At 36.8% G+C, this 24,783-nt stretch overlaps 1 protein-coding gene across 2 annotated transcripts in view; it reads right to left on the minus strand.

Annotated features, from left to right (window-relative positions):
• Window positions 1-24,783, minus strand: part of LOC594444 (sodium/hydrogen exchanger 6) — a 32,722-nt gene that overhangs the window by 7,199 nt on the left and 740 nt on the right. For both annotated transcript variants that reach the window (XM_030981857.1, XM_011683173.2), the window contains exons 2-9: window positions 20,767-20,993; window positions 19,265-19,342; window positions 18,729-18,805; window positions 8,038-8,138; window positions 6,642-6,747; window positions 4,049-4,175; window positions 2,491-2,596; window positions 1,274-1,362 (exon numbers count right to left, since the gene is read on the minus strand). In XM_030981857.1, coding sequence (XP_030837717.1) covers window positions 1,274-1,362; window positions 2,491-2,596; window positions 4,049-4,175; window positions 6,642-6,747; window positions 8,038-8,138; window positions 18,729-18,805; window positions 19,265-19,342; window positions 20,767-20,993 — 911 coding nt within the window. The remainder of the gene's footprint in view (window positions 1-1,273; window positions 1,363-2,490; window positions 2,597-4,048; window positions 4,176-6,641; window positions 6,748-8,037; window positions 8,139-18,728; window positions 18,806-19,264; window positions 19,343-20,766; window positions 20,994-24,783) is intronic.

A 24,783-nucleotide genomic window follows, 5' to 3' on the forward strand; every position in this document is an offset into this window, starting at 1 on the left:
TTTATGTAATATATTTTTGTGTTACAATTATATGGACTGCATACATCTAATATCATAAATATATTAGGTTTATATTTAACTGTCCATAACTAAATGAGAGAAATATGGTAAGCAGGCAGTTCATGTATATCAAAACAAAACAAATGGACAGGTCCAAGTGATTTTTTTTATTTGTATCCAATATGTTACCAAGTTTCATGACCGTGTGAACATGCTTAACAATGAAATGATCCATGCTATTGTAGAGCTATTAAAATGAACTAATCATCACAAATACTAAAATCTTTGATGTAATCAGTAATAGATGGCAGTCAGTAACATACATGTACAAGATACAAAACCTTGGACTTGGCCTTAAAGGTAGTGTATCCCTTTTGCAGCCAACATCAAATTCTGTAGAACTTTGCAGGAATTATGAATATGTCCTATCTGTTAAATTTAAACGTTAGCAGTGTCCTCGTATTCAAATTATGCAAGGAAACCCATTTACTTTCAAGACTTCACTGTCAGACATTATTGAGTGATTTCTTTTTTTCTTTGGTAATAACATAAATAAAATGAGCTCTAAAGGGTACATCAGCATTTATCTGCATCAATAACCCACTTTTGTAACGGCCAAAATTAAAGTGATTGAATCTTAGCGCAGCACAAAACATACGACCAATCGGTACAAGCTGGGTCTGAACATAAGACTATTTAATTAAACGTGCTCGCTAAATTCGATTTGATTCGATTCGACAACTCACGGTCATTATTTTCCCACAAAAAGACATTTTCAAGCCCTTTTGTTTTGAGGGAGTTCTAAATAAGTATTATCTTTCAAATGCCGTTGGAATTGAACCTTTTCATGGGACATAGTACCTTTAATACACACTGCTCGATTCTACAATAAACTGGACGTTTAAGGACAGATCAAACTGAAGAAAGGTTAAGTCTAAAAACTATTGTTGCAAGACCCTAAAAAAAAAATTCTCAGGTATCTTTGATTTGAGTTGAAAGATAGGGAAAATATTCATAAAGGTTCATTCAGATATGACATGAGAAAAACCGCCACCAAATTAAAAACGCAATGTTTTTTAATTTCTAAATGAATGGCAAGAAGGGTCCTACATATATGTACGGCTATTACACTTTCCGTCATCAAATTCAAATAAAACCCGCCTTGGTTTACAACATCAATCTAACCAAGGCTTATTTCTTTAAGGTTAATAAAGCAGTTATCATCTGATTAATATGATGAACGATTGGAGGAAGTAATCGGTTTGTATATTACCTCCTTGGTTCTCCTCTTTGATTCCTCTGATAAATTATTGTATGTATAGTGAGCTTGCGTGACTCCACAGAACAAAACAGCAACAATACCTGCAAAAGACAGTGAGATATGTCATTAAGGGTATAAGTTAATCGAAATGTATTTGTGATATACATGTACCTTGGAATGGTAGAAGGTTTGAGAGGACAATTGAAAGTGGGATTAAATCAAATGATAGTGATAGTGGTGGTTATTTTACCTGACAGCTAAGAAAGCAATAAATGCTTGTTAGTAAGCAACCAGAAGACCGACGGCTTAAGGTCCTCACCAAGGGACCTGGTAAGTAGGATTAATGCCTTACCAAAGGGCACTAGCACATCGACTTGGTTTCGAACCCGGGTCACCGGATAACGAGACCAATGCTCTACCGACTGAGCTATCACTTGATATAGTGATGTGGTGGAATGAAAAAAAAAAGATTAATTATTTCTTTTCTGTTTTAATTATTCATGCTTACTACAGTAAATGTGATAGAAGATGAAGCAGAAGTACATGAGAAGGAGGGATGACATTAATTTACACTTGCCATTCTCCACCCAGGTGTAAATGGGTACCTGAAATATGCTTTAGCACTAGTTCCCTAGACAGCTTGGCTATAACCAGGGTAATAATGTCTAAGCACCATGAGCATCACTGCATGACGGATATGAGCACTATATAAGTGGCCATTATTATTTACCAGCACCTTCAGAGTGAAAATACAATAAGGAATTTTTTCAGGGAATATTTGTTCTAGGGGAATAGTCCTAAGGAGTACCTGTTAGGGGTAGTGGTACAGAGGCCTAATCCTAAGGGGTAGTAGCCCTGACTATATGGTTGCTTACTTACAAGCATACACATGCTTTCTTAGATGCTGCTGAAAAGTATCGGCTTGCATGGTAATGTAGTAAACAGTAGGCTTGCGGTTGCACCATGTGAGAGAGAGGGGGGAAGATTGGGGAGTCCAAAAAAAAGGACTGTTGATAATCTTTCTTTCTTGAGTGTGTGTGTAGTCCTGAGAAGGACTGTTGGTAATCTGTCTTGAGCTTTATATAGTTCTAAAGAGAACTACAGCGCCAGTAGGAGAGGATGGGTGGTAGGAGTGGCTTGATGTTTTGAACAGGTTGACTATCCGGTGTCAAGAGTGCTTTCTTGGCAGTCAGGTAAAACAAACAAAGCAATATTTCTTTGCTATTTACCTGTTAGTTGTGCAGCTTCAGCCATAAGATAGCAGCTATATGACATCAGTGTGAATAAAGCTGTTTCTAGGAGAGGGTGATCTCTCAAACGTGTAAATTTGGTAATCTAAAATCAAGAGGTAGGTCAAGGTCAATTTCTCTCAATTACCACTCAACAATTTATACAGTGAAACCTGTCTACAGAAGACTGTAGAGGGCAGCATGCAGCAGAGAGGGAAAAATCATGTGATCTAAGGCATGCGAATATCACATGATCTAAGGCCCGCAATTTTTTTCTCTCTCTGCTGCAAGCTAGCTGCCATCTACAGTCTACTGCACTGCATGACAATTACGTCTCATTTCAAAATGATAGCTAGCTGAACTCGATATCGAGTATGTAGCTCATGAAATGTCATTATTTCTGAGATATAGTATTATTTGTCAAGCAAATTATCATTTTACGGTAATTTTATTGAATTGGAGTCCCTTAAAGTCTTACGTGATGTTTTTTAATTGGTTTAATGCTTATTGTTCCGATCAGCTCGGATGACGGTGTAGGGATGTAAACAAAACTTGACTCATAACTTCAGCTTGCCGTTACACACGCATTTTTAGAACGAACAAAAGGCACTTCGATGTTATTTCAAGAGCTTTAAATTATTTTCCTTCATCAAAATATCAAGGATAAACCATTATGTTGTGGATATATTTTGACAATTAAATTAATGCCTATTAGTATTACGATCTAATTGTAATAGTCTGATCAAAATTTCAGTCTTGTGTGTAGTACTCTTGCTCAGTCTTCAGTGGGTCATATTCAACTTCCGTTTCTGAACGCACTCGTTACCACGAAGCGTGATTCCTTTCTTGCAGCCTCAACTTTAGAGCGATAAAAACACCTACCGTCAACTGAAACGATATCCATTTATTTCGAAAGCATATTTATTTAATTAAATTGAAATATAAGTTTGTGAATTGCATATTTTGCGTTATTTATTACAAAATATCAGTGTGAAATTTAATTTTGAAAAACCCGAAACTCGAATATTCAAACCCGGGTTTCGGCGTGACGGTCGGGGAACCGTTTTGACTCAGGCCTACTTCCTAAAGCAGGTTTGACTGTATTTCTAATGTTATGCTATCATTTCTAATGATATTACCTCCATCTCCCACCGGGATTTAAAAAAAAAACATTTGATGTGTTTCCAGTCATTGAATTTCAACATCTATTTAAAAGCACGAAAGGGGGGCAAATTTCAATGAAGACAGAAACCCGTAGTACAAAATCATCTGGACAGCCTGAAGTAAAATACTGTAAATCAAATAAAGGATTGTATCTCATCATCATCTGTACCTAGACGTGATCTTAACATTTAAAAATTCCCCTTTTTTATATTGAATTGCTTGCAAATAACCTTCAGTAATTGGCTTTAAACTAATTTAAAAAATCCATTCATATTAAAGATTTAACATGTTTTTGGTAATGTTTTTGTACAGGCCTATGGGTAAGTTTAGCTTTAAAATTCAAAAGAAAAATATACTAATTCATGTATAAGCATGCTACATTACTAAAGGATACAATAGCTGTAATAATGCCCATAGCGGCGCCCATGGCAAAGGAGCCCATGAAAATCCCAGCGAAGAGGCCTAATGATCTGAAGAAACCTCCTGCCGTGAAAGCCGTGTCAGAAAACTCTTCTACTGTCCTGTGAATTGGAAGAGGAAAAAAACAACATTAAAGCTAATCTTGAGCTCTGGTATGGATATCGTATTTTGAGAGAAAATTGCTATGATTTATTCTGGATTGTTTATCCTGCAGTAGATCGATTGTTTGAACCAGTGAAATTTGTTTTAAAAAGCACAAAATTTTAAAATACTGGGCATCATCTTCGTTATTAGCCATAACTCCCATTTGCACATAGTGACTTGTGTTAAGCACATGGTGTCGAGCCTTCCTAACCAAATTTCCTCATCTTTCTATGCTCATTACTCAGCCACTACACATTTTCTACAAACATTATTTGGCACATAATCATAATCCTTGATTATTTATTGTGAATCGCCATTTATACATGAATTGAATTGAATTGAATTTGAATTTATTAACAACAACACATCACAATAATGACATGTATGCTTTTGTATGTATCTGTTGTAAATTCAATTTGTTTCAGCCTCTGGCTTCTATTTGAATGTTTTTTAATCAATAAACCATATCAAATCAAATCAAATGTCATTTATTTGTAATCTTGAACTTTCAATGTAAGTTTCCTTGAATTCTGTGAGAATTAATTTTCTATATTTACCAGAATGTACTGATTGTTATCTTTAATGCTCTGCCTTTTTTCAATTCACCAGTACCTTTTTATGTGTATGAGTCACGATCAATGAAGCATAAACTTCTTCATCTGACTCATTCGTCCCTTCAATTATTGTCCAAACATTACACATTGTAATACACGCAAAAGGAAATACATAATATATGTTTGCACATGGTAGATGCAAATATTTTGGTGTTTGGTGTTTCCAGATGAATTTAGGAATATTTGGAAGGTCTATATTTGTACAGCTCCTCGCACAGGAATCTTTAATGTTCGACTATCTGATGTAAAAAGTCTGTATGAAAACATAACCATAATTGATCCAACCCCTTTTGCGAGAGGCATTTTTTTTAAAGACAAAATTTATAACATTTTTTTCTTCAAATTGGCAACATTCATATTTATTTTATTGCTACATGGTTATGAACTATATGTAAGCTTAATTTTTATTGAAAATATTGATACTGAACCGATCAATTTTGCCAAATACAATGAGGTCACTACACAAAAATGAACACAATGTGTTCAGCAATTTTTACCCTTTCTTTACGTGCATCTAGTACATCTTTTAGGGCTCTTCCTTTTACAAAATTACCATGGTACACATTATTTTGGACACAGCACATACATGTATAATAATAATAATATTTAGCTTTTATATTGCACTTAATACTAATGTCTCCAAGCGCTGTACAAATATACTATTACACATATACTATTACACATATACTATATACCATGGTACACAGTATTTTTGCCAATGTACATGTACATGTATACCATGGTACACAGTATTTTGGCCACGGTACATACGTGTATACCATGGTACTACCATTACAAATATTACGGTACACTACATATATTGAGCCATGGTACATAGTACTGTCTGTATCTTGGTAACATCATGGTAGTACCATTACAATTATTACGATACAAAACAGATATACTGTAGAGCCATGGTCGTACTGTCTGTATCATGGTAAAACGATGGTAGTACCATTACAATTATTACGATACAAAACAGATATACGGTAGAGCCATGGTAGTACTGTCTGTATCATGGTAAAACTATGGTAGTACCATTACAATTATTACGATACAAAACAGATATACGGTAGAGCCATGGTAGTACTGTCTGTATCATGGTAAAACGATGGTAGTACCATTACAATTATTACGATACAAAACAGATATACGGTAGAGCCATGGTAGTACTGTCTGTATCATGGTAAAACTATGGTAGTACCATTACAATTATTACGATACAAAACAGATATACGGTAGAGCCATGGTAGTACTGTCTGTATCATGGTAAAACTATGGTAGTACCATTACAATTATTACGATACAAAACAGATATACGGTAGAGCCATGGTAGTACTGTCTGTATCATGGTAAAACTATGGTAGTACCATTACAATTATTACGATACAAAACAGATATACTGTAGAGCCATGGTCGTACTGTCTGTATCATGGTAAAACTATGGTAGTACCATTACAATTATTACGATACAAAACAGATATACGGTAGAGCCATGGTAGTACTGTCTGTATCATGGTAAAACTATGGTAGTACCATTACAATTATTACGATACAAAACAGATATACGGTAGAGCCATGGTAGTACTGTCTGTATCATGGTAATACTATGGTAGTACCATTACAATTATTACGGTACACTACATATATAGAGCCAAGGTAGTACTCTCTGTATCATGGTAATTCGATGGTAGTACCATGGTGTTTTTTTTTGTAAGGGCTGAATCAAAGGTGACTGAGCCAAATTAAGTAAACCACTAAATTTGGAATGCTCGTCTTGAAAAGGTTACATTCGATCTTTGGTCTTACCTGGTCAGTACAATAGCCACAGCATCGTTGAGTACACTCTCCCCAAAGACCAGAATAAACATGTCCACATCAACATGCAGGTCTTGGAACACTGCTATGACAGTCACTTTGAGAGATACAAGCAAAGCAGAACATGATAGTGTGAATATCCTAAATGATAGCAGTTTTCACAAACACTTACCTTTGAAATAAAAATAAGAGATGAATTGAACCATGCCACTTTAATACAGGCATAGCAAAGTTTAATATCTATTAAAAAAATTAAAAAACTGCACCGATCCTACTGATCCAAACAGACCCGATGACCCTTCACTCAACCCTTTAATTTATCCTAAAACTAACACTTCACCTGACCCTAAACTCAACCTCTTACCTATCCCTTAACTCAGCCTTTTACCTAACCTTAAACTCAATCCTTTACAATGTACCTAACCTTCAACTTAACCCTAAGCTCAACCCTTTACCTAACCTTCAACTTAACCCTAAACTCAACCCTTTACCTAACCTTCAACTTAACCCTAAGCTCAACCCTTTACCTAACCTTCAACTTAACCCTAAACTCAACCCTTTACCTAACCTTCAACTTAACCCTAAGCTCAACCCTTTACCTAACCTTCAACTTAACCCTAAGCTCAACCCTTTACCTAACCTTCAACTTAACCCTAAACTCAACCCTTTACCTAACCTTCAACTTAACCCTAAGCTCAACCCTTTACCTAACCTTCAACTTAACCCTAAACTCAACCCTTTACCTAACCTTCAACTTAACCCTAAACTCAACCCTTTACCATTACCTTTACCTATCTCTTAACTCAGCCCTTTACCTAACCCTAAACTCAACCCCTTTAAACCCTTTACCTACATTGTACATTGTATCTCTTAACTCAACCATTTACCTAACCCTTAACTCAACTTTTACCTTGCCCTAAACCTGGCACTAAACCTAACATGAAACCAAAGCCCTTAGGTCCATATAAAGTAACATATTCTACTTTCAATTTATAAACCAAACCTTTGGTCTAAGCTAATTTAACAAGGAAAACTTAAGACCTCAGACAAACTTCCTTGGTTTAACCTGGTTTTGAAGAAAAGCTTAAACCCGGTGTCTGGTTTGAATTTTAGTAGAATGCAGGCCTTAAACTATAACTTTGACAAAATAACCCTAGGAGCATGTCTCCCTGGGGCATGCGTCGTATTGAAAGATTATCTAATGAGGAAGGTCTCGTATACATAAACTTGTTTCTTTTTTTGGGGTGCGATCTGCAGGGATTAATTGATGGTTTCTTTTCTTTTATAACACCACTTTATTTTCTTGTACTCTTTGTTACTGTAATACTTCTCCATTGTGTTCCTGGAAACAAAATATCAACAATAATAAAATGGGTTAAATATTTACCTGGGTCGGTAGCAGAGATGAGTGCTCCGAAGAGAAAACAATCTTGGCTTGTAACCCTGGTCTCCTTCATGATAACAATCACAAACAGATACATGATGCCACTGTATAGAGAGAGAGAGAGAGAGAGAGAGAGAGAGAGAGAGGGGGGAGAGAAGAGAGAGGGGAGAGAAGTTAAAAATATTTCAAACAAATAATGACAGTATCAGTCTCTCTTTGTGTAAAGATGTTATAATAGATCTTCTTGTTTTTTGCACAATAATTACACTTGTACTTTCTTGTTCATGACCCATACCTGCTAACATTTGAAAATAAGAAATCTGTACCCTTGGGGGGGGGGGGGGGGAGTCTGGGGGCCCAGACCAATACGGGGTCAAGGGGCAGCGCCACTGCAGGGTTACGGGCATACATGTATGTGTGAATTGAACAAGCGATCGCATAGCCTACATGGCCACGTATGCAGCTGAAATGTAACTGGCAATGCACAGTAAATTTGTACCAAAAAGTGAATACATATTTGTTGCTTGATCACATCGCGGTAAATGGTAAAAGAAGGCCAAAAAAAAAAAAAAAAATCTGAATATTCCTCATTTTTAGGTCCTAAAAATTCAAAAAATCTAAATATTCTGACAACATTTGGCAGGTATATATTCCCAAAGAATAACAATTTATGAATTCAAGATTGACTGAGAATTTATTGTTGTGAGATATACCGCTAGTGCATTACCTGATCAATTGAGGGATAATAAGTAGAGAAAAACAAAAGAAAGATAAAAGAGAGAAAGAGAGAGAAATGACAAAAGGAGCTGGAGAGAAAGTGAGAAAGAGGGAGAAAGAGAGAGAGAAAGAGGTGAAAGAGATGGAGAGGGACAAACAGTGGAAGGCAATGAGGCAAGGAGGTAGGGAGAATGAGAGCACTGAGAGACGGAAGAGACAGAAGAGAGAAAAACAAGATAGAAAAAGCAAAATTAAAGTAGGAAATAGATAAAGAAAGAGACAAGACAAGACCTTGATAAGGTATGTGTATAGTGTGAGGTATGATAGAGTATCTAGGGAGAAAGAAAAAATTAAGAGGAAATGAATAGCGAGAAATGTATCCCAGGAAGCAAGAGAGAGAGAGTAGGGGGAGGGAGACGAAGATAGAGAAAGAGAGAGAGAGAAGATATGGAGAGAGAGAGAGAGAGAAGATATGGAGAGAGAGAGAGAGAGAGTATAAGGGGAATGAGACAAAGAGAGAGAGAGAGAGAGAGAGAGAGAGAAAGAGATGGGGAGAGAAAGAGTATAGGGGAGGGAGACGAAGATAGAGACAGAGATGGGAGAGATGGGAGAAATGGGATCAGGATCAATACACATAAAGTCACCGTGAGTGCACTTGGGTACAGATTGATTGCATAATGCAGTTTATTCATTTGGTTGTGGTAGAATATTACAGTCACCGTCCCACACAATCCACTTTACTATGCAGCATGAAAGCTAGGTGTACACACCAACATGCTTTGCATCGCAGGCCTTCTGGCAACGGGGACCTTCCATTTTGGAATGTGTTTTGTTTGATCATGCAAAGGCAGATCTAGGATCCATTGCCAAAAGGGGCACAATTAAATATGTCTCCATAATTTCCTATCCCCCAAAATTGACCAAACATACAGACAAACAACACCCACTCCAATATGTTCTTAAGATATCATATTAGGTTTCAACATTTTCTTGACTAGCTAAGCCCCTGTTCCCTCCCCCCTCCCCCCCCCCCCCCTATATGACAGCAATCTCACAGAGCATGCAGGGATGGTGTAGCCAGTTTTAGCCACCGGCATAATTTTACACCCAACATTTTACGCCTAACAGAGGGAACTTCCATTTTGGAATACATGTAGATGTCTGATGATGATAATTATTAGGGGTGGATATATATTTTTTAGCCCAGGGGAGGTGGGGGGGGGGGCATGAGTATGACTCAAAGACTAATTAAATAATACTCTCAATGATCTTTCATCTCTGACAAGCAAAAACAAAAACAACTATTACAAACAAACAAAAACAAGAATATTACATTTCTCAGAATCATGTATCAAACAAGCACCCCCACCCCCTCCCCCACTATATAAGCCCCCTTTCTACATGTACATGCCATCTGTTGAGAGCCAGAAGGGCGCTAGTTTTGCTTTCCAAAGTAGGAATATAGAGGTGTCGGAGACGAGAGGTTTAAGCACTTGACTTGAAATGCAAGGGTCGTGGGTTCAATCCCCGACATGGCACTAATGTCCTTTGGCAAGGCACTAATCTACATTTGCCACTCCATACCCAGGAGAGAAATGAGGACCTGGTAGGATATTAAACAAAAGCCTTTGGGTTAGTAATTGCCATGCCCCCACGGTGACCTTAGGAGTTAGGGTAAGAATGTTCCCAAGAAAGTGGATGGTGCACATTTGTGAGTGAATAAAGCAGATGACTGGGGCAATCGTATGTCTAAAGCATTTATAGACGTTATTTTGTATCAAGCACCATATAAATCCAGATTATCATTACACGTACATGTAAATATTACAGCACTTCAACATGTACAGTGGATATGACTGTATTATGTGCATGAATAATTCTATACTGATCTCCTGTGTATTGCAAAAGATCGCTTGCCACAAGTGATTTATTGCAATCATAAATATTTCAATTCACGTACTGGAGTAGGAAAGTACTGGTATGACATTCAGTGTGAAATAATTATCTATTGTGCAATATGCGAAAAGAAATAAAATATCTACTGGTACAGGGATGCATTACAAGATCTGTCAAAATGTTGATAAAATATATGATTTTTAGTACGAGTACAATGGTTGGCTCATTTACAGAATGTACATGTATTCTGAGTCATAGTATGAGTCAAGGAGGAATTGAACATTTTGGTAATAAATGAATGGGAAAAAAAGAATATGAAATTTAAGATTGAAATAGAATACTGTATAAGATATGCTGCTTTTTTTCCTTTCATTTAATATAGATTGATTGATTGTGAATGATTTAATATCATTCTCATATATATATATATATATATATATATATTTTTTTTTTTTAGGGGGGGTGGGGTTATATGTACAATTTAGAGAATATTAAAATAAAATTACAGTTGAACCTGCTTTAGCTACCACCTGTCTATAAAGACCACATTCTTTGTTTCCCTTGAAAATGGTTTCTCATTGAAACATGTACTAAAGGAACCTGTACATAGAGACCACCTGCCTATAGAGATCACAATTCTTGTCTCCCTTGAGTGGTCTCTGTGTACAGGTTTCACTGTATGTATTGAGAATTGAATCATCATATAATTGTCATATCAAATGCTTTTCTTGTGAAAGAAGTAAATGGGAGCACAATAAATGAGTTAGATATACATGTATATTTATGTCAAGGAAGAGAGAAAAGCAGAGTAGGAAGTTACACATATTATAATTGGTAAAGAGACACATGGAAAGAAAAAAAAAGAGTGAGAAATTAGGGGGAAAAAAACAGGAGAACTAGAAAACAGAGGAAAGACATAATAGGAAAAGGCAGATGCAAGTAAAAACAGATAAATTAAGATAGAGAGAGAGAGATGAAGAGAGAAAGAGAGAGAGAGAGAGAGGGAGAGGAAGAGAGAGAGGGAGAGGAAGAGAGAGAGAGAGATAGACATGGGAAGAGAGATGCAGGAAAGGGAAGGAGAGAAAGAGAGAAAAATTGAAATCCGATAATCGAAATGTGGAACACAGGAAGTAGACACCTCCACCAAATATCCAGTATTTTGTAGTTCCTGTTTTGTCCTGAAAGCCGTTGCATATATATGACATTTGTTCCAGTTCCAACCATCTTCATAAACCCGTGCAGCACATTTCGCTCCAGTTTTATAACTCAATTTCGAGCTGTGGCAGATGCAATAACAACTGTGCCTGGTACATATGCACTGATTGCACTCATCCTAATATAAGGTCCATTCACATTGCAGTAAAACCCATTTGAAAATCCATCATTTTTTCTAAAACTCCATTTACACTCCTGAAAAAACCTGTTTAAAAAGAACGTTGGTGTTGCTTATTCTCGGGTATTTTTTTAGTTGTGTGCATGTGCCACTTGTCGCTGTTCTGCATTTGTTAAAGAGCAGAAGCGAGGGGAGTCATGCGACCAAAAGCCGGAATAATTCACCGGCGTTTTGAGAGCGAGCATTTACACTGCAAAAAACGTGGCGTTTCGCCTGGCATTTTAAAAAAAGCAGTCCACGGGTAGGATTTTATCTGTGTTTATAGGTCCTTGCCTAGCAACTTCTCACAATACCCTGGAATGTGAGAAAAAACAATGTTTTTGCTTCCAGTGTGAATGCCTCTATACTTGCAGATCTCCACATTCCGAATCAAATTGCAAAATGAAAATAAATTGCACTCCATTCTAGACATTGACCACAGCTACATGTACATGTACATATGCAGTTGATCCAAAATGCATCTTATCCATTTCTTTTATCCATTCTTTCAAACCGCTATCAGAAATTTGAGGTGACTCATACATATTCTATATTATGAGATGGGTAAAAAAATGAACTCGTTTCATACGTTGTACATATGCTTATGTCTGTTAAATTTAACGAGATACAAATTCAGGTTCTGGCAGTTGCTGATTGAAAGGGTACATCCCATATATTATGAAATGAAATAAATACGATATGAAATAAACCTTTTGCTGTTGTAAGGATTGGAGATTAATCTTGCTGAATACATATATGCAAATAGTATAAATGGATGTTGCCTAGGTCTGCCTTCATTTAAATGGGTTGATCAAAAAAATGTATTTTCGTTGCATGACTGAATTGTGTTTGATCCCAGTGATTTTAAGAAGGGTAATAAGCATTGAAATCCTGAAATTGAGAGATTCTAAATCATTGTTTTTTTCTGTCAAAATTTGCAATTTTTTCAAATTTTTATGGCAAAATGTGTACCATGATACAGGTTGTGTTGCTTACTTGTACAAGGATGTAAATGGTATATCTGTAAAGCACTGAGAGAAACTGTATTAAGCGTTTAAGAAGCGGAATATTATCATTATTGTTATTAAATGCTTTCTTAGCAGTCAGGTAAAACACTACGGTAATCAACCATCAACCATAATAACAATGTAACAATAAAAGAAATATATTATTGTTGCCAATTTGAACAATATGTGATCAATTCAGCCCTTAAAAAAAAGGTCTTCAAAGGGTTAATATAATATATACATGTAGAAGTGACTGTAGGCCAATGCAAATTTATGTGGTATGATGAGGGAAAATCCCTACCTCATGTGTATTCAACCACCAAATCCACTACATAACACGTCATGAATCTCATGTGAAATTTTAAAGTTGATTAATCATGGATGTATGGATCACTTCACCTCGATGACAAAAAAATCCAATAATCCTGGAGCGTAATTCAGGAACCTCTAAAGCAGACTAATCAAACATGTGTTTCATCCGCTTGGAACCAGAACGGCATTAACTTGTATCATTTTACATACAGAAACGCCCTTCTGGCTCCAGACAGACGATTTTTTATACTGCGCTCTATTTGCATTTCTGTTTCCAATCTGCTAAAACACACATTTCACGCGGCATTCAGCTACCATAATACAGTAATATTTTCTCCCCTGAAAAGCAGTGTGTTGGTATAACTGTCTTCATTTCTTTGTTACTCTTGTAGCTCCGGTTGTGCTTTTAAAGTTTAATGTCACCTTTCAGTGACATTTTTGCATTATCTTCTGATCTAGAATGCTAGAAATTACACATTATACATGAGCAATGAAAAGACAAAAAAAATCTCAAACAATTTTGAGTTCATTTATACCAATGCAGTACATGTTGTGCCGTTCTTTAGGTTGGCAACGGTGTGTAAAATATGAAATCATTATTTTTTTTTTTTTTTTTTAAATTTTTTTTTTTTATAATAATAATAGTCCACTCCAAATTTTATTAAACCGAAACGGAAATTCTTTTTGCCCAATTGATCGTGAGCCCGGCAGCCACTGAGCAGCGCCAGATCGACGTTGCTCTATCCCTTATTGTTGAACGCCAAACAAACTACAAATAGATTTTTTTTATATTTACAAAGGAGTTAAAAATAGGATTAAATGTTGCTAATTTGAGGAGAGAAATTGATTAATTTAGAAAATAAGACTTTTTTTTCTTCTCTGTCTATAAATCAAATGTGGCCTTCATAGACAAGCTTCAAGCCTTTAACAATTTGTCCCTTCTCTTTAAATCTACATGCATTTCTTTTTCTTAACAGCATTATATGGACATCATATTTATATTTGGGTCTATAAGAATGATTCACCATGACGCGAGAGTACACTGTACTTCTAAGCATGGCTGGCTATGCCTTTTTATGCTAAACTCAATTCAAGCAATCATTGTTACGGTTGATAGGAGACATAGTTTCTCACCTCCGGTGTATATTAAGAAAACTAAGGAGGAGTGGGGGGGGGGAGCCATGTTAATTGAATTTGTAAAATATTTCCTGAGAAAATACATATTTACTTCCTTCTTTACTTCCTTTTAAATATGATTTTTTTTTAAAAAATAAGTATTTATATAACAATACATCAAATTCCAGTGAAGTTTCTGAAATTATATGTATATTTTTATTGCACATAATTGTCTGCTTGTAGCCAGATGGGTGTTAATACTGTGCATAATATTTGCCCTTCTGGCTCCGAACAGAGGATACTCAAAATATAACCTAACTGTGTTCAATATAGGTGTACTATCCGCCATTTTTCTTTGCTCATTTACACTCCATAGAGTACCGAAGCTGTGACGTCATCAAAATCTATTTTTTGAATTTCTCAATTTTTTCTTCATATTCCGAAAGAACATCAACAATAATGTCCAAATGTCGAAAACCAATTGAATATGTTAGATATGGGCTGAGATATGACCAATTGAGAAATTCAAAAAATAGATTATTGATGACGTCACACTTCACCACTCTATGTGCTTGGTTTACTGAGCCTACTGCATTACTATACGGGATTGCTTCAATGTCTCGTCACAGGCCCAATACTGTAATTACAGTGAGAGCGAGTTTGTTTCCCTCATCCATCCGAATGCTGGACTATCAGGATCGAGGATGGCTTTTAGTGCATCATATTTGCTTAATAGAGCAATGTCCCAATAGGGATCGAGTATCACGGTGATGGGCTAATGGGTTGCTGTAATAGTAATGTTATTCTTGCATTTAAAAGGGGCACGCATACAATGTACATGTATATTGCATGGTTGGTGACTCATATCTGAATGGGTACAGTTTAATTCTAATACGTTGTGAAAATCAACATTATAAAATATTTGATATCCCACAATATTCTTGTGTCGGTCTATAGTTATTCTAGTCAGTGAATGCTATGTTCGGGCTAAAGATAATGATTGATTAATTGATTGGTTGATTCTCATAGATATCTTTCATATTGTTTGAACTTTGACTTTGAGTTTTTGAGTTTTCTAGTTTTTGTAATTTTGCTTGCAAATGTCTAAGTTTGAGCTCTTGAATGGTTCTCATTTAAGCCTGAGTCAAAACGTTTAACCGACAGTTAAACAAACGCATTCATCAAAACAGGCCTATTCTCATTCTTGAGTCGGTCTATAGTTATTTTGGTTAGTGAATGCTATTTTCTAGCTATGGAGATACTGATCGATTGATTGATTGATTGTTTGATTGATTGGTTGATCGATTCTCATAGATATCTTTCATATTGTTTAAACTTGTAGTTTTTGAGTTTTCTAGTTTCGTCATTTTAATCACAAATGCCTCAGTTTGAGCTCTTTTATGGCACTTATTTCCTATTAGCAAAATAGTCTGCGAGCAGAGACTCTAATCTTGACACTTTACCACGATTCCTATTAAAGCCTTGCACAGAGCCCAACTCTGTCAGTCTCGAGCTGTGTCCTCACAGAGCCTATTTATTTACATGTACATGAAAGCATTGTACATATTCAGATTGTGAAGTTTTTTTTTCACTTGCACTAAAGATATGCCAGTCAACATCTCCTTGTTGCATTTTCAAGTGTCTTTGACGGATCACATTGCAAAAGAGGATCCTCAAAGTTTGTATATTTTACACTGTGCGAGAGCTGTGTACCACTAAAGGCTTGTTCACATACATATATACACTATGCAGTACGCAGTTTGCAACGTTTTTTAGTTTTTAAACTCTTTAAATGCAACACAAGTAATCTCCCTGTACCACAAATTGTATTTCATGATTATACTGAATTAGCATCCTTGAAAATATTTTGTAAAAATTATTTCAAAAGGCATAAAATGTTGATTCCAATCATTCATATTTTCTATTATCATGGGAGATTTCATGCTTTTTATGTGGAATTTATGAAAAGAAAATACTTGAATTTTTGCTTTTGAATATATTTTAAAATAAGGCTACAAATGGCTGCAGCACATGTGAACAAGCCTGTTCTCACTTGCCACTCATTTTGTACAAACAAACAAAAACTTAACAGAAATGCTGTGGAAAATGTGAACAAGCTTGCTTTAAAATAAATGGCTGTGTGTTTGTTTGACGTTTCAACTATGAGTAATGCATTCTACATTTGAACATCCATTATCTAATTTGCATGTATTTGCACAATGTATGTACATAACATATATACAGTGTGCAATACTCTAATGTAAGTAGACATTTCTAACATCATACGTAATATAAAATTTTGCATAATTGATTCATTTTTAAACAGCGCAAGAGAGGAAATACAGAATTTCTACTGGTATTACTGACAAAAACAAACTTGGCAGCCATATGGATTTGTACTTGGTAATAAATTTCAGCCTGTCATAGAGCTTTGTGACACAATAACAAATGTAAAATACAAAATTTCTGCTACAGTGTTCATGTAATTAACTAAATTATTCTATTATTATTTTGCGGTTATATTTAATGTAATTAATGTGAAATGTGATAGTCATTATATATTCCCTATGATATGTAGAAAAAACATAAAATTACCGATGGATAGAAATAAAAACAGAAAATTCGAAATAAATGGGAGAAGTCACTATATTGAAGGAAAACCTCAAAAGGGAGGCAATACGAGTGACCACTATAGACAGGTGGCCTTTATATAGAGAGAGGTGGCCACTATGACAGGTTTGAAGTAATAGAATATCTTGTTCGGTCTGTTGTTGGCCCGTTGGTATGATTGGGGTATTACCTGCATGTACTGTACATGTAGCATGGTAGATGAGGCCTGTCATCATCAGCTAGAGTTTGCCAAATAACCCACTATTTTCAGACTCCGGACATTATCCCGAAGCTCAAAATTGTGCTTCATTAGACCGATATGCTCATCACAAACTAGCTCCGACGGGCACGAATTAGCCCGCTATTTCCCAAATAGCGCAATATTTTGGAAACGATCAATATTTCTTGGGATATTTTCTCGACAAAATATCCCGCTAATTGCAACTGCGGGCTGATGAAGACGCAAGTCAAGTGGTTAATTTGCGATCGGGATAGTTAAAATGGCGGGTTATTTGGCAAACTCAAGCTGATGAAAACAGACCTCATGTGAACCTCAGAGAGAGGGCCACCTGGGGGTGTCATTACTCTAGACTACCTTTCAAGCTGTTACTTCTTATGCTGAAATAGGCACATTCTATAACGACGATGAGCATTGGGTACAGTATGGGCACACAGGAAAAATATGAGCATTCAATGAATGTTGTTAAGTGTGAAATGTGTTCATTACGCGAAGGTTAGTTACTTGTCACACTTTGATAAAGGGGTCAGTGATAGAATATTAAATGCTTTCTCACCATTAATTAAGAAATTCTAGTCAAGAGAGATGCACAGTAATTAATGTCTGAAGTTGTGTGCCATGAAGGCTAAAATAACATCATAAATATCACCACCATGATGACCATCATAACCATCAATATCACCCATCACCACCATGACACGGACGATGACCACCACCACCATCACCACCATCATGATGATAATGACCATCATAACCATCATTACCATTATCACCACCATTACCGTTATCATCATCATCATCACCACTGTCATCATCATTATCATCATCATCATCATCATCATCATCACCATCATCACTAAGATGTTCAGTTAAGACAAGATACACTTGCAAAGCACAAAGTCTCTTGTTGCCCACGTCCAAGGTTTACTTATTCGTGGCTCAAGGGTACTCACATGATCTCTGGTGAAATCTGAGCAATACTGGAGGCTTTTCAAACACATATTATGACAAATATTTCAGAAATAATTTAGGCTGAGAACGAATTTCAACTTTGTCACTGATTGTCAAACCTTAGATTTCATAAAATTCAAACCTGCAGGTGACTGCCAAATATGTTATTTCAAAATTCATACATGTCACCGCTAAATGGTCAAGGCCCTTGTGGACCAGCCCGGTATCTGTTGAGGTGTTGTTTCAACCATTATCAAGACATTATTCTACACACTCGACCCAGGTAAGGTACCTGGCAATAATTTTCTCCTTGAAATGCTAGAGCGCCATTATGGCAGCCACGCTAAAGCTGGGGTAATAGTTGCGGGTGCCAAGAGAGTAAAATCTGACAGAGATGAGCGCTATGCAAGTACCCACTATCATTATTATTACCTCATCTGAACAACAAATTGGATGAAAGTTGTTACTGACTTACCCAACGACCAAGAAGGATATGGCTGTCCCGGCAAAAGCAAATGTGAGGATCGATCCAAGGTTCCGAAAGAAGTGTCTCTGGATTTCATTAATGGAGAGAGAGAGAAAGAGAGAGAGAGAGAGAGGGAGAGAGAGAAATAATAAATAACCATAGTACTCACGAAACTCAATAAAGGAATTCTTTCAACATATGTCTCTAATATCTGATCACATACCTATACAAAAATGTGCAGGTATGTGTACATGTATGTCAAAACGATATTTATTTTTATAAAAAATAATAAAATGTAACTATCAAAATGCATATAATTCACTTTTGAACACTAACAAAACCAGAAGCAAAATAATTTATTCTTATGCTTCAATCCATAACTGGAGATATTCATACCATCTTCCAAAACAATAATTACTTCATAATACAAGACCCCTCTCAGTTCAATTATATGCAATATTTAAATTATCTGTTTTATTTGAAGAGAAAAAAGGAGGAGGTAACACTAGTTTTCAAGATTAAAATGACAGACATTCAAAACTTACTCTTTTCAAGCTGTATCCTGCATAGAATATGATGGGTGGCAGAAGGATGTTGAAGAAAATCTCTGGATCAAATTGCAGCTGAATGGAAGAACATTAAATAATTATAATTCAATATAGGTTTGAGAGGGAAGAGCAAGACACAAATGTAATGTATTTAAATTTGTATATTGATTTAAAGGGAGTGGGTAACTTTGCCTCTGATCCAAAGCTACCTTACTGACTTAGTTAATGCTGCAATTATCATTATATTTATAACCTTTAGGTCGGTCAGGAATCCCATGACTTTTACAAGCTCATTTGGTTATCAATATTACGATTGGAAATGATTTTTTTTTTTTTTTAAATATGATCTACAGCAAACCATTACAAAAGTAAATGTACATGAGAAACAAAATGAAATCAAAACTGAAAAAATAGAAGAATTTTATTCTGAATATCCACACTAACAAAGGCTTATTACACACTACAAAGCCAATAAAGCCAATCATTTAGTTTTTCCTTGGTTGAGAGATTTTCTTCAAATTCACTGCCTTTTCCCTGACTGGAGAATAAAAAGAAATCATTTCCCAGGTTTTCCCCCAAAGAACCTGGGCCCTGTTTCACAAGACCTGTTATCAATAACAAGTTACAGTAACTGTTATAAGCTACTGAAATCATGGCCTTCGATTGGCTTTATTTGTTAAAGAAATGTAACAGCTGTTGTTGATAATAAACTTTATGAAATAAGGTCCTGGGGCTGTATTCAATTCAGTATGCAAATAAAGTTAGTATTTTACTTCGCTGATTAATATGTCTTATCTCGTATTCAGATCATATCTGAGCATTTTACTTAAGCAAGTCGACTTTAAAGTGACTTGGTAACATTTTTCAGATGAGAGGAAATGGTGCTATGGTAGTGACTTCAATGCTAGATTTAAGTTTCAAAGTTTGAGTGAAAACAGACCATTATTAATGATAAAAAAAGGGAAAAACTGATCTGATTGATTCCTTAATTCTCCCAACTATTTTTTTAAAATTGAATACATTTTTAGGTGAATTTAAATCTTCACAAAGCAATGAATTGGTTCTAGAGTCTATACCATCCTAGACATTTAGTGTTGAACGATTTTAAAAGCCTGTCTTGAATGTATGTCTTATTTTCATGGAAAAACGGTTGGGAAAATTAAAACATGGTTGGGAGAATTTACTATTTACTATTTGACGCACTGTGACACCTTTAAAGAGAACCATAGATATTTTTGTGGTTTGAGAATTTTCTCAGGATATTTTACTTGTTAAAGGGTAAGTACAGTAGAAGGAATATAATTAGTGAAATTGCATAAAAAATTACACAATTTTTTCATCAACCTTCAACAATGTTACCGAGTCACTTTAAGGCAAAATACTTTCTGATTAACTAAGCAATGTGACGTAACTTGGTCAATCCAAAATTATGCTCAATCAATGTGAGCCTCATCTAGTAGTAACCATGGCAACGACAACGGGGAACCACCTATACTCACCTTTGCGCCAAAGTCTCTGGACCTGGCCTGTACCTGTCCCACCACGCTGTCTCGGATGTAGAGGAACGTCACGTTGGCCGTGTGCTCCCCGAAGTCCTCGTACGTGAGGTGGAGGTACATGTCCATGGGGGCGTTGACCTCTCCGCAGGACCCCTCCTGGGTGTAGACCATCGATGCCTCTCCGCTGCCCTTGGAGACGTAGTAAACGATGACTCCAACTATCACACCTGTCAAGGAAGAACGTATACCATTGGTTAATGCTGCTTTTAGAACGTGCACTAAAACATCCATGGCATTACTTATTTCACTAAACTACAAATTTAAAGTAGATTCCTTTAATAAAAATAATACTACTTCAAATGGACCTACATGTACATAAACATGTACATTTAGATGTAATCATTTAACAATCTGAACAGCTTGGCTAGTAATGTCTTTTAGTTAGATCGACTGCATAATCTTTATTAACACAACAGCACTAAAAATTCATAAAATCATATCTCTACATCAAATTGCTGAAGTAAACAAAATGTCATGAAAATATGGTACCGGTACTTTCTTTTTTTCATTTTTTATTTTCATTTCACTTTTTGTTGCAATGTCTCCATTACATAATAAAATTAGATTTTACTCATGTGATAAAGTCAAATCTTCATGAGTATGATCATTAACAGTTCGGCTGTAATTCAGTCAAAGATAAAAACCAGTTATGGTCATGCGATTGCATTGTGAAAGAAACGGTGTGGAATCTATCAGAAAAGGTTGATCATCTAGCATATAATGTAAGTATTAGTGTGTACTGCAAGGTTCTGGAATCATCAAAATGATAAGAAATTTGGCCCAGTCTTCGTAAAGTTACAAGCACTGTACACAGAAAGATGTATATGGGACTATACGCACACGTGCGTGACACATGCGTTTATCTCACACATACCAATAGATAAACTAATTTACCAAATTTATCAATTAGTAGGCAGTTTCCCGGCAAAATTTTTATCATCAAGGATTAGTCAAAACATATTCTTTCACATGATTGGTAACAAGAGCTTCCATTTCATTTTTTGAAATTGGGGCGTTTCCAATACTGGCCTTTACCTTTAAACCTGCTATAGCTACCATCAAAGACACGCCCCCTTTTAAGTTTGGAAAACAAACAAAAAACCTGTGGTAAATCACTTTGTTTATCTGGGTGTACCTGGAATAATATTTCAAGGGGATCAAGGGGATAGATGTCAGGGGATTAATTCTTCATTTGTTATCTTTTTGGGGAGGGGGTGGGGTGAGGAAAGATAAATCAGGCCAGGGGTATACGGTCTAAAATCCACATGTAATGTACATGTACATGTAGTTGTCTGATCTGGTGCCAAATGTGTCAGTAGGAACCTTGTACTTGTCATTAAGGGATAGTGGGAAATGTTTTGGCATTATCATGAAAAAAGGAAACCATCATTCGCTCTACAAAGTAAAGCATCATTGTCTCCATCACACATGTATTGGTTTCTTCCTGCCCGGCCACTCCATGGACGCTACACACAAATGCGTGTATGTGTGTAGACGAAATAGTGATTTCCAAAACTATATATACTTGTGGCGATGTTTGTCTTGGTTAGTGGTAGTCGTCAAACAATAGTTTAGTCTAGTTTAAAAGTTTAAGCCTGCCTTTGGAAGAATCCTTGAGTATCATTCACATATTGGGAGAAGTGCATGACTGCATGTTTAATATAAAAAAATTGCAATTTTTTTCTTCAAATATACATGTAGCATGCAGAGAAAGTTACACACACAGAACGAATCAAAATTTTAAAAGATTTGCAATTTAGATGTACTTGATTCTAGAGCTTAGAGTCTACATCATGGTCTACGACTCTATGTTTATGCTCATGTCTTTTTCTTCAAGATAATCTGCCTCCTTCAATACTGAAGATTCTTGCAGATGCCGGTATACTCGGCCTGGTTGGGGTATGCAGGTGGACCATTACACCTGGGTTACCCCCTACTCTTATACGAATAGTGCAATGGGTTCTTATCGTGCAAGGGTGGTGACTCTCATGTACACGAGGCCACCATTTAATGTCCTATCCGAGGGACCAAATTTTTTCCACTTGACATAACCTGCATCTGATCTATGAACAAGGGAACCCATAGGAAAGAAATGAGCCTGCCGCATACTCCTGCGGCAGACTTGCCGCAGATCTGCAGCAGACCTGCCGCAGACAGTCATCTTTTTCACATGCAAATTAGTTTTGCCGCAGACTTGCCGCAGACTTGCCGCATACTCTTTCAGTATGATGAAGAGTCTGCGGCAGGTCTGCCGCAGACTTGCTGCAGACTTGCCGCATACTCTTTCAGTATGATGAAGAGTCTGTGGCAGGTCTGCCGCAGACTTGCTGCAGACCTGCCGCACACTCTTTCAGTATGATGAAGAGTCTGCGGCAGGTCTGCCGCAGACTTGCTGCAGACCTGCCGCACACTCTTTCAGTATGATGAAGAGTCTGCAGCAGGTCTGCCGCAGACTTGCTGCAGACTTGCCGCATACTCTTTCAGTATGATGAAGAGTCTGCGGCAGGTCTGCCGCAGACTTGCTGCAGACCTGCCGCACACTCTTTCAGTATGATGAAGAGTCTGCAGCAGGTCTGCCGCAGACTTGCTGCAGACTTGCCGCATACTCTTTCAGTATGATGAAGAGTCTGCGGCAGGTCTGCCGCAGACTTGCCGCAGACTCTTCATCATACTGAAAGGGTATGCGGCAAGTCTGCGGCAAGTCTGCGGCAAAACTAATTTGCATGTGAAAAAGATGACTGTCTGCGGCAGGTCTGCCGCATACTCTTTCAGTATGATGAAGAGTCTGCCGCAGACTTGCTGCAGACTTGCCGCTTACTCTTTCAGTATGATGAAGAGTCTGCGGCAGGTCTGCCACAGACTTGCTGCAGACCTGCCGCAGACTCTTCGTCATGAATATTTATATCGGCAATATTATATTGGCAATATCGATATTACCAATTAGGTAATACCAATAGATATCGATATTACCAATTAGGTATATTCTATTCTCAATTGTATTAACTTCATCACATTGATCATTTGAAGTGTATTCAAGAGTAACATTTAAAGTGACACAGGCTCGTACACATATATATACTAAATATGTATATTGTTTCTTGGTTAGTAATCATAGTTTCTTCGTTAGTAATCAATATATCTATTGCTTAAACGTGAATGTAATTGTAACATGATCAGACAAAATAATCTATTGGTTAATAATGGCAAAAGGAAAATAGAAATCACAAAAATGATGTGCATTGTCTTAATTTGCTTAACAAATCATGATAAATGTATTTTTCTGTCACACGTGTAAAGTAATAATGAATATGCATGAGATGATTGGTTTCAATTGGCCCTATTAGACTTTAATGGGATTTCCTGTGGCAGACCTGCCGCAGACTGTTCCTGTGGTGTACTGGTATGCGGCAAGTCTGGAGCAAAGTTTCGCCCTGCCGCAGATCTGCCGCAGACTGTTCCTGTGGCATACTAGTATGCGGCAAGTCTGGAGCAAAGTTTCATCCTGCCGCAGATCTGCCGCAGACTGTTCCTGTGGCATACTAGTATGCGGCAAGTCTGCAGCAAAATTTCATCCTGCCGCAGATCTGCCGCAGACTGTTCCTGTGGCATACTAGTATGCGGCAGGTCTGGAGCAATGTTTCATCCTGCCGCAGATCTGCCGCAGACTGTTCCTGTGGCATACTAGTATGCGGCAAGTCTGCAGCAAAATTTCATCCTGCCGCAGATCTGCCGCAGACTGTTCCTGTGGCATACTAGTATGCGGCAAGTCTGCAGCAAAGTTTCATCCTGCCGCAGATCTGCCGCAGACTGTTCCTGTGGCATACTAGTATGCGGCAAGTCTGCAGCAAAATTTCATCCTGCCGCAGATCTGCCGCAGACTGTTCCTGTGGCATATGGTATGCGGCAAGTCTGCAGCAAAATTTCTTTCTGCCGCATACTTCGGCATACTCTTTGCCG

This window comes from Strongylocentrotus purpuratus, unplaced genomic scaffold (assembly GCF_000002235.5).
Source record: "Strongylocentrotus purpuratus isolate Spur 01 unplaced genomic scaffold, Spur_5.0 spur5_scaffold_12, whole genome shotgun sequence".
NCBI classification, from domain to species: domain Eukaryota; kingdom Metazoa; phylum Echinodermata; class Echinoidea; order Camarodonta; family Strongylocentrotidae; genus Strongylocentrotus; species Strongylocentrotus purpuratus.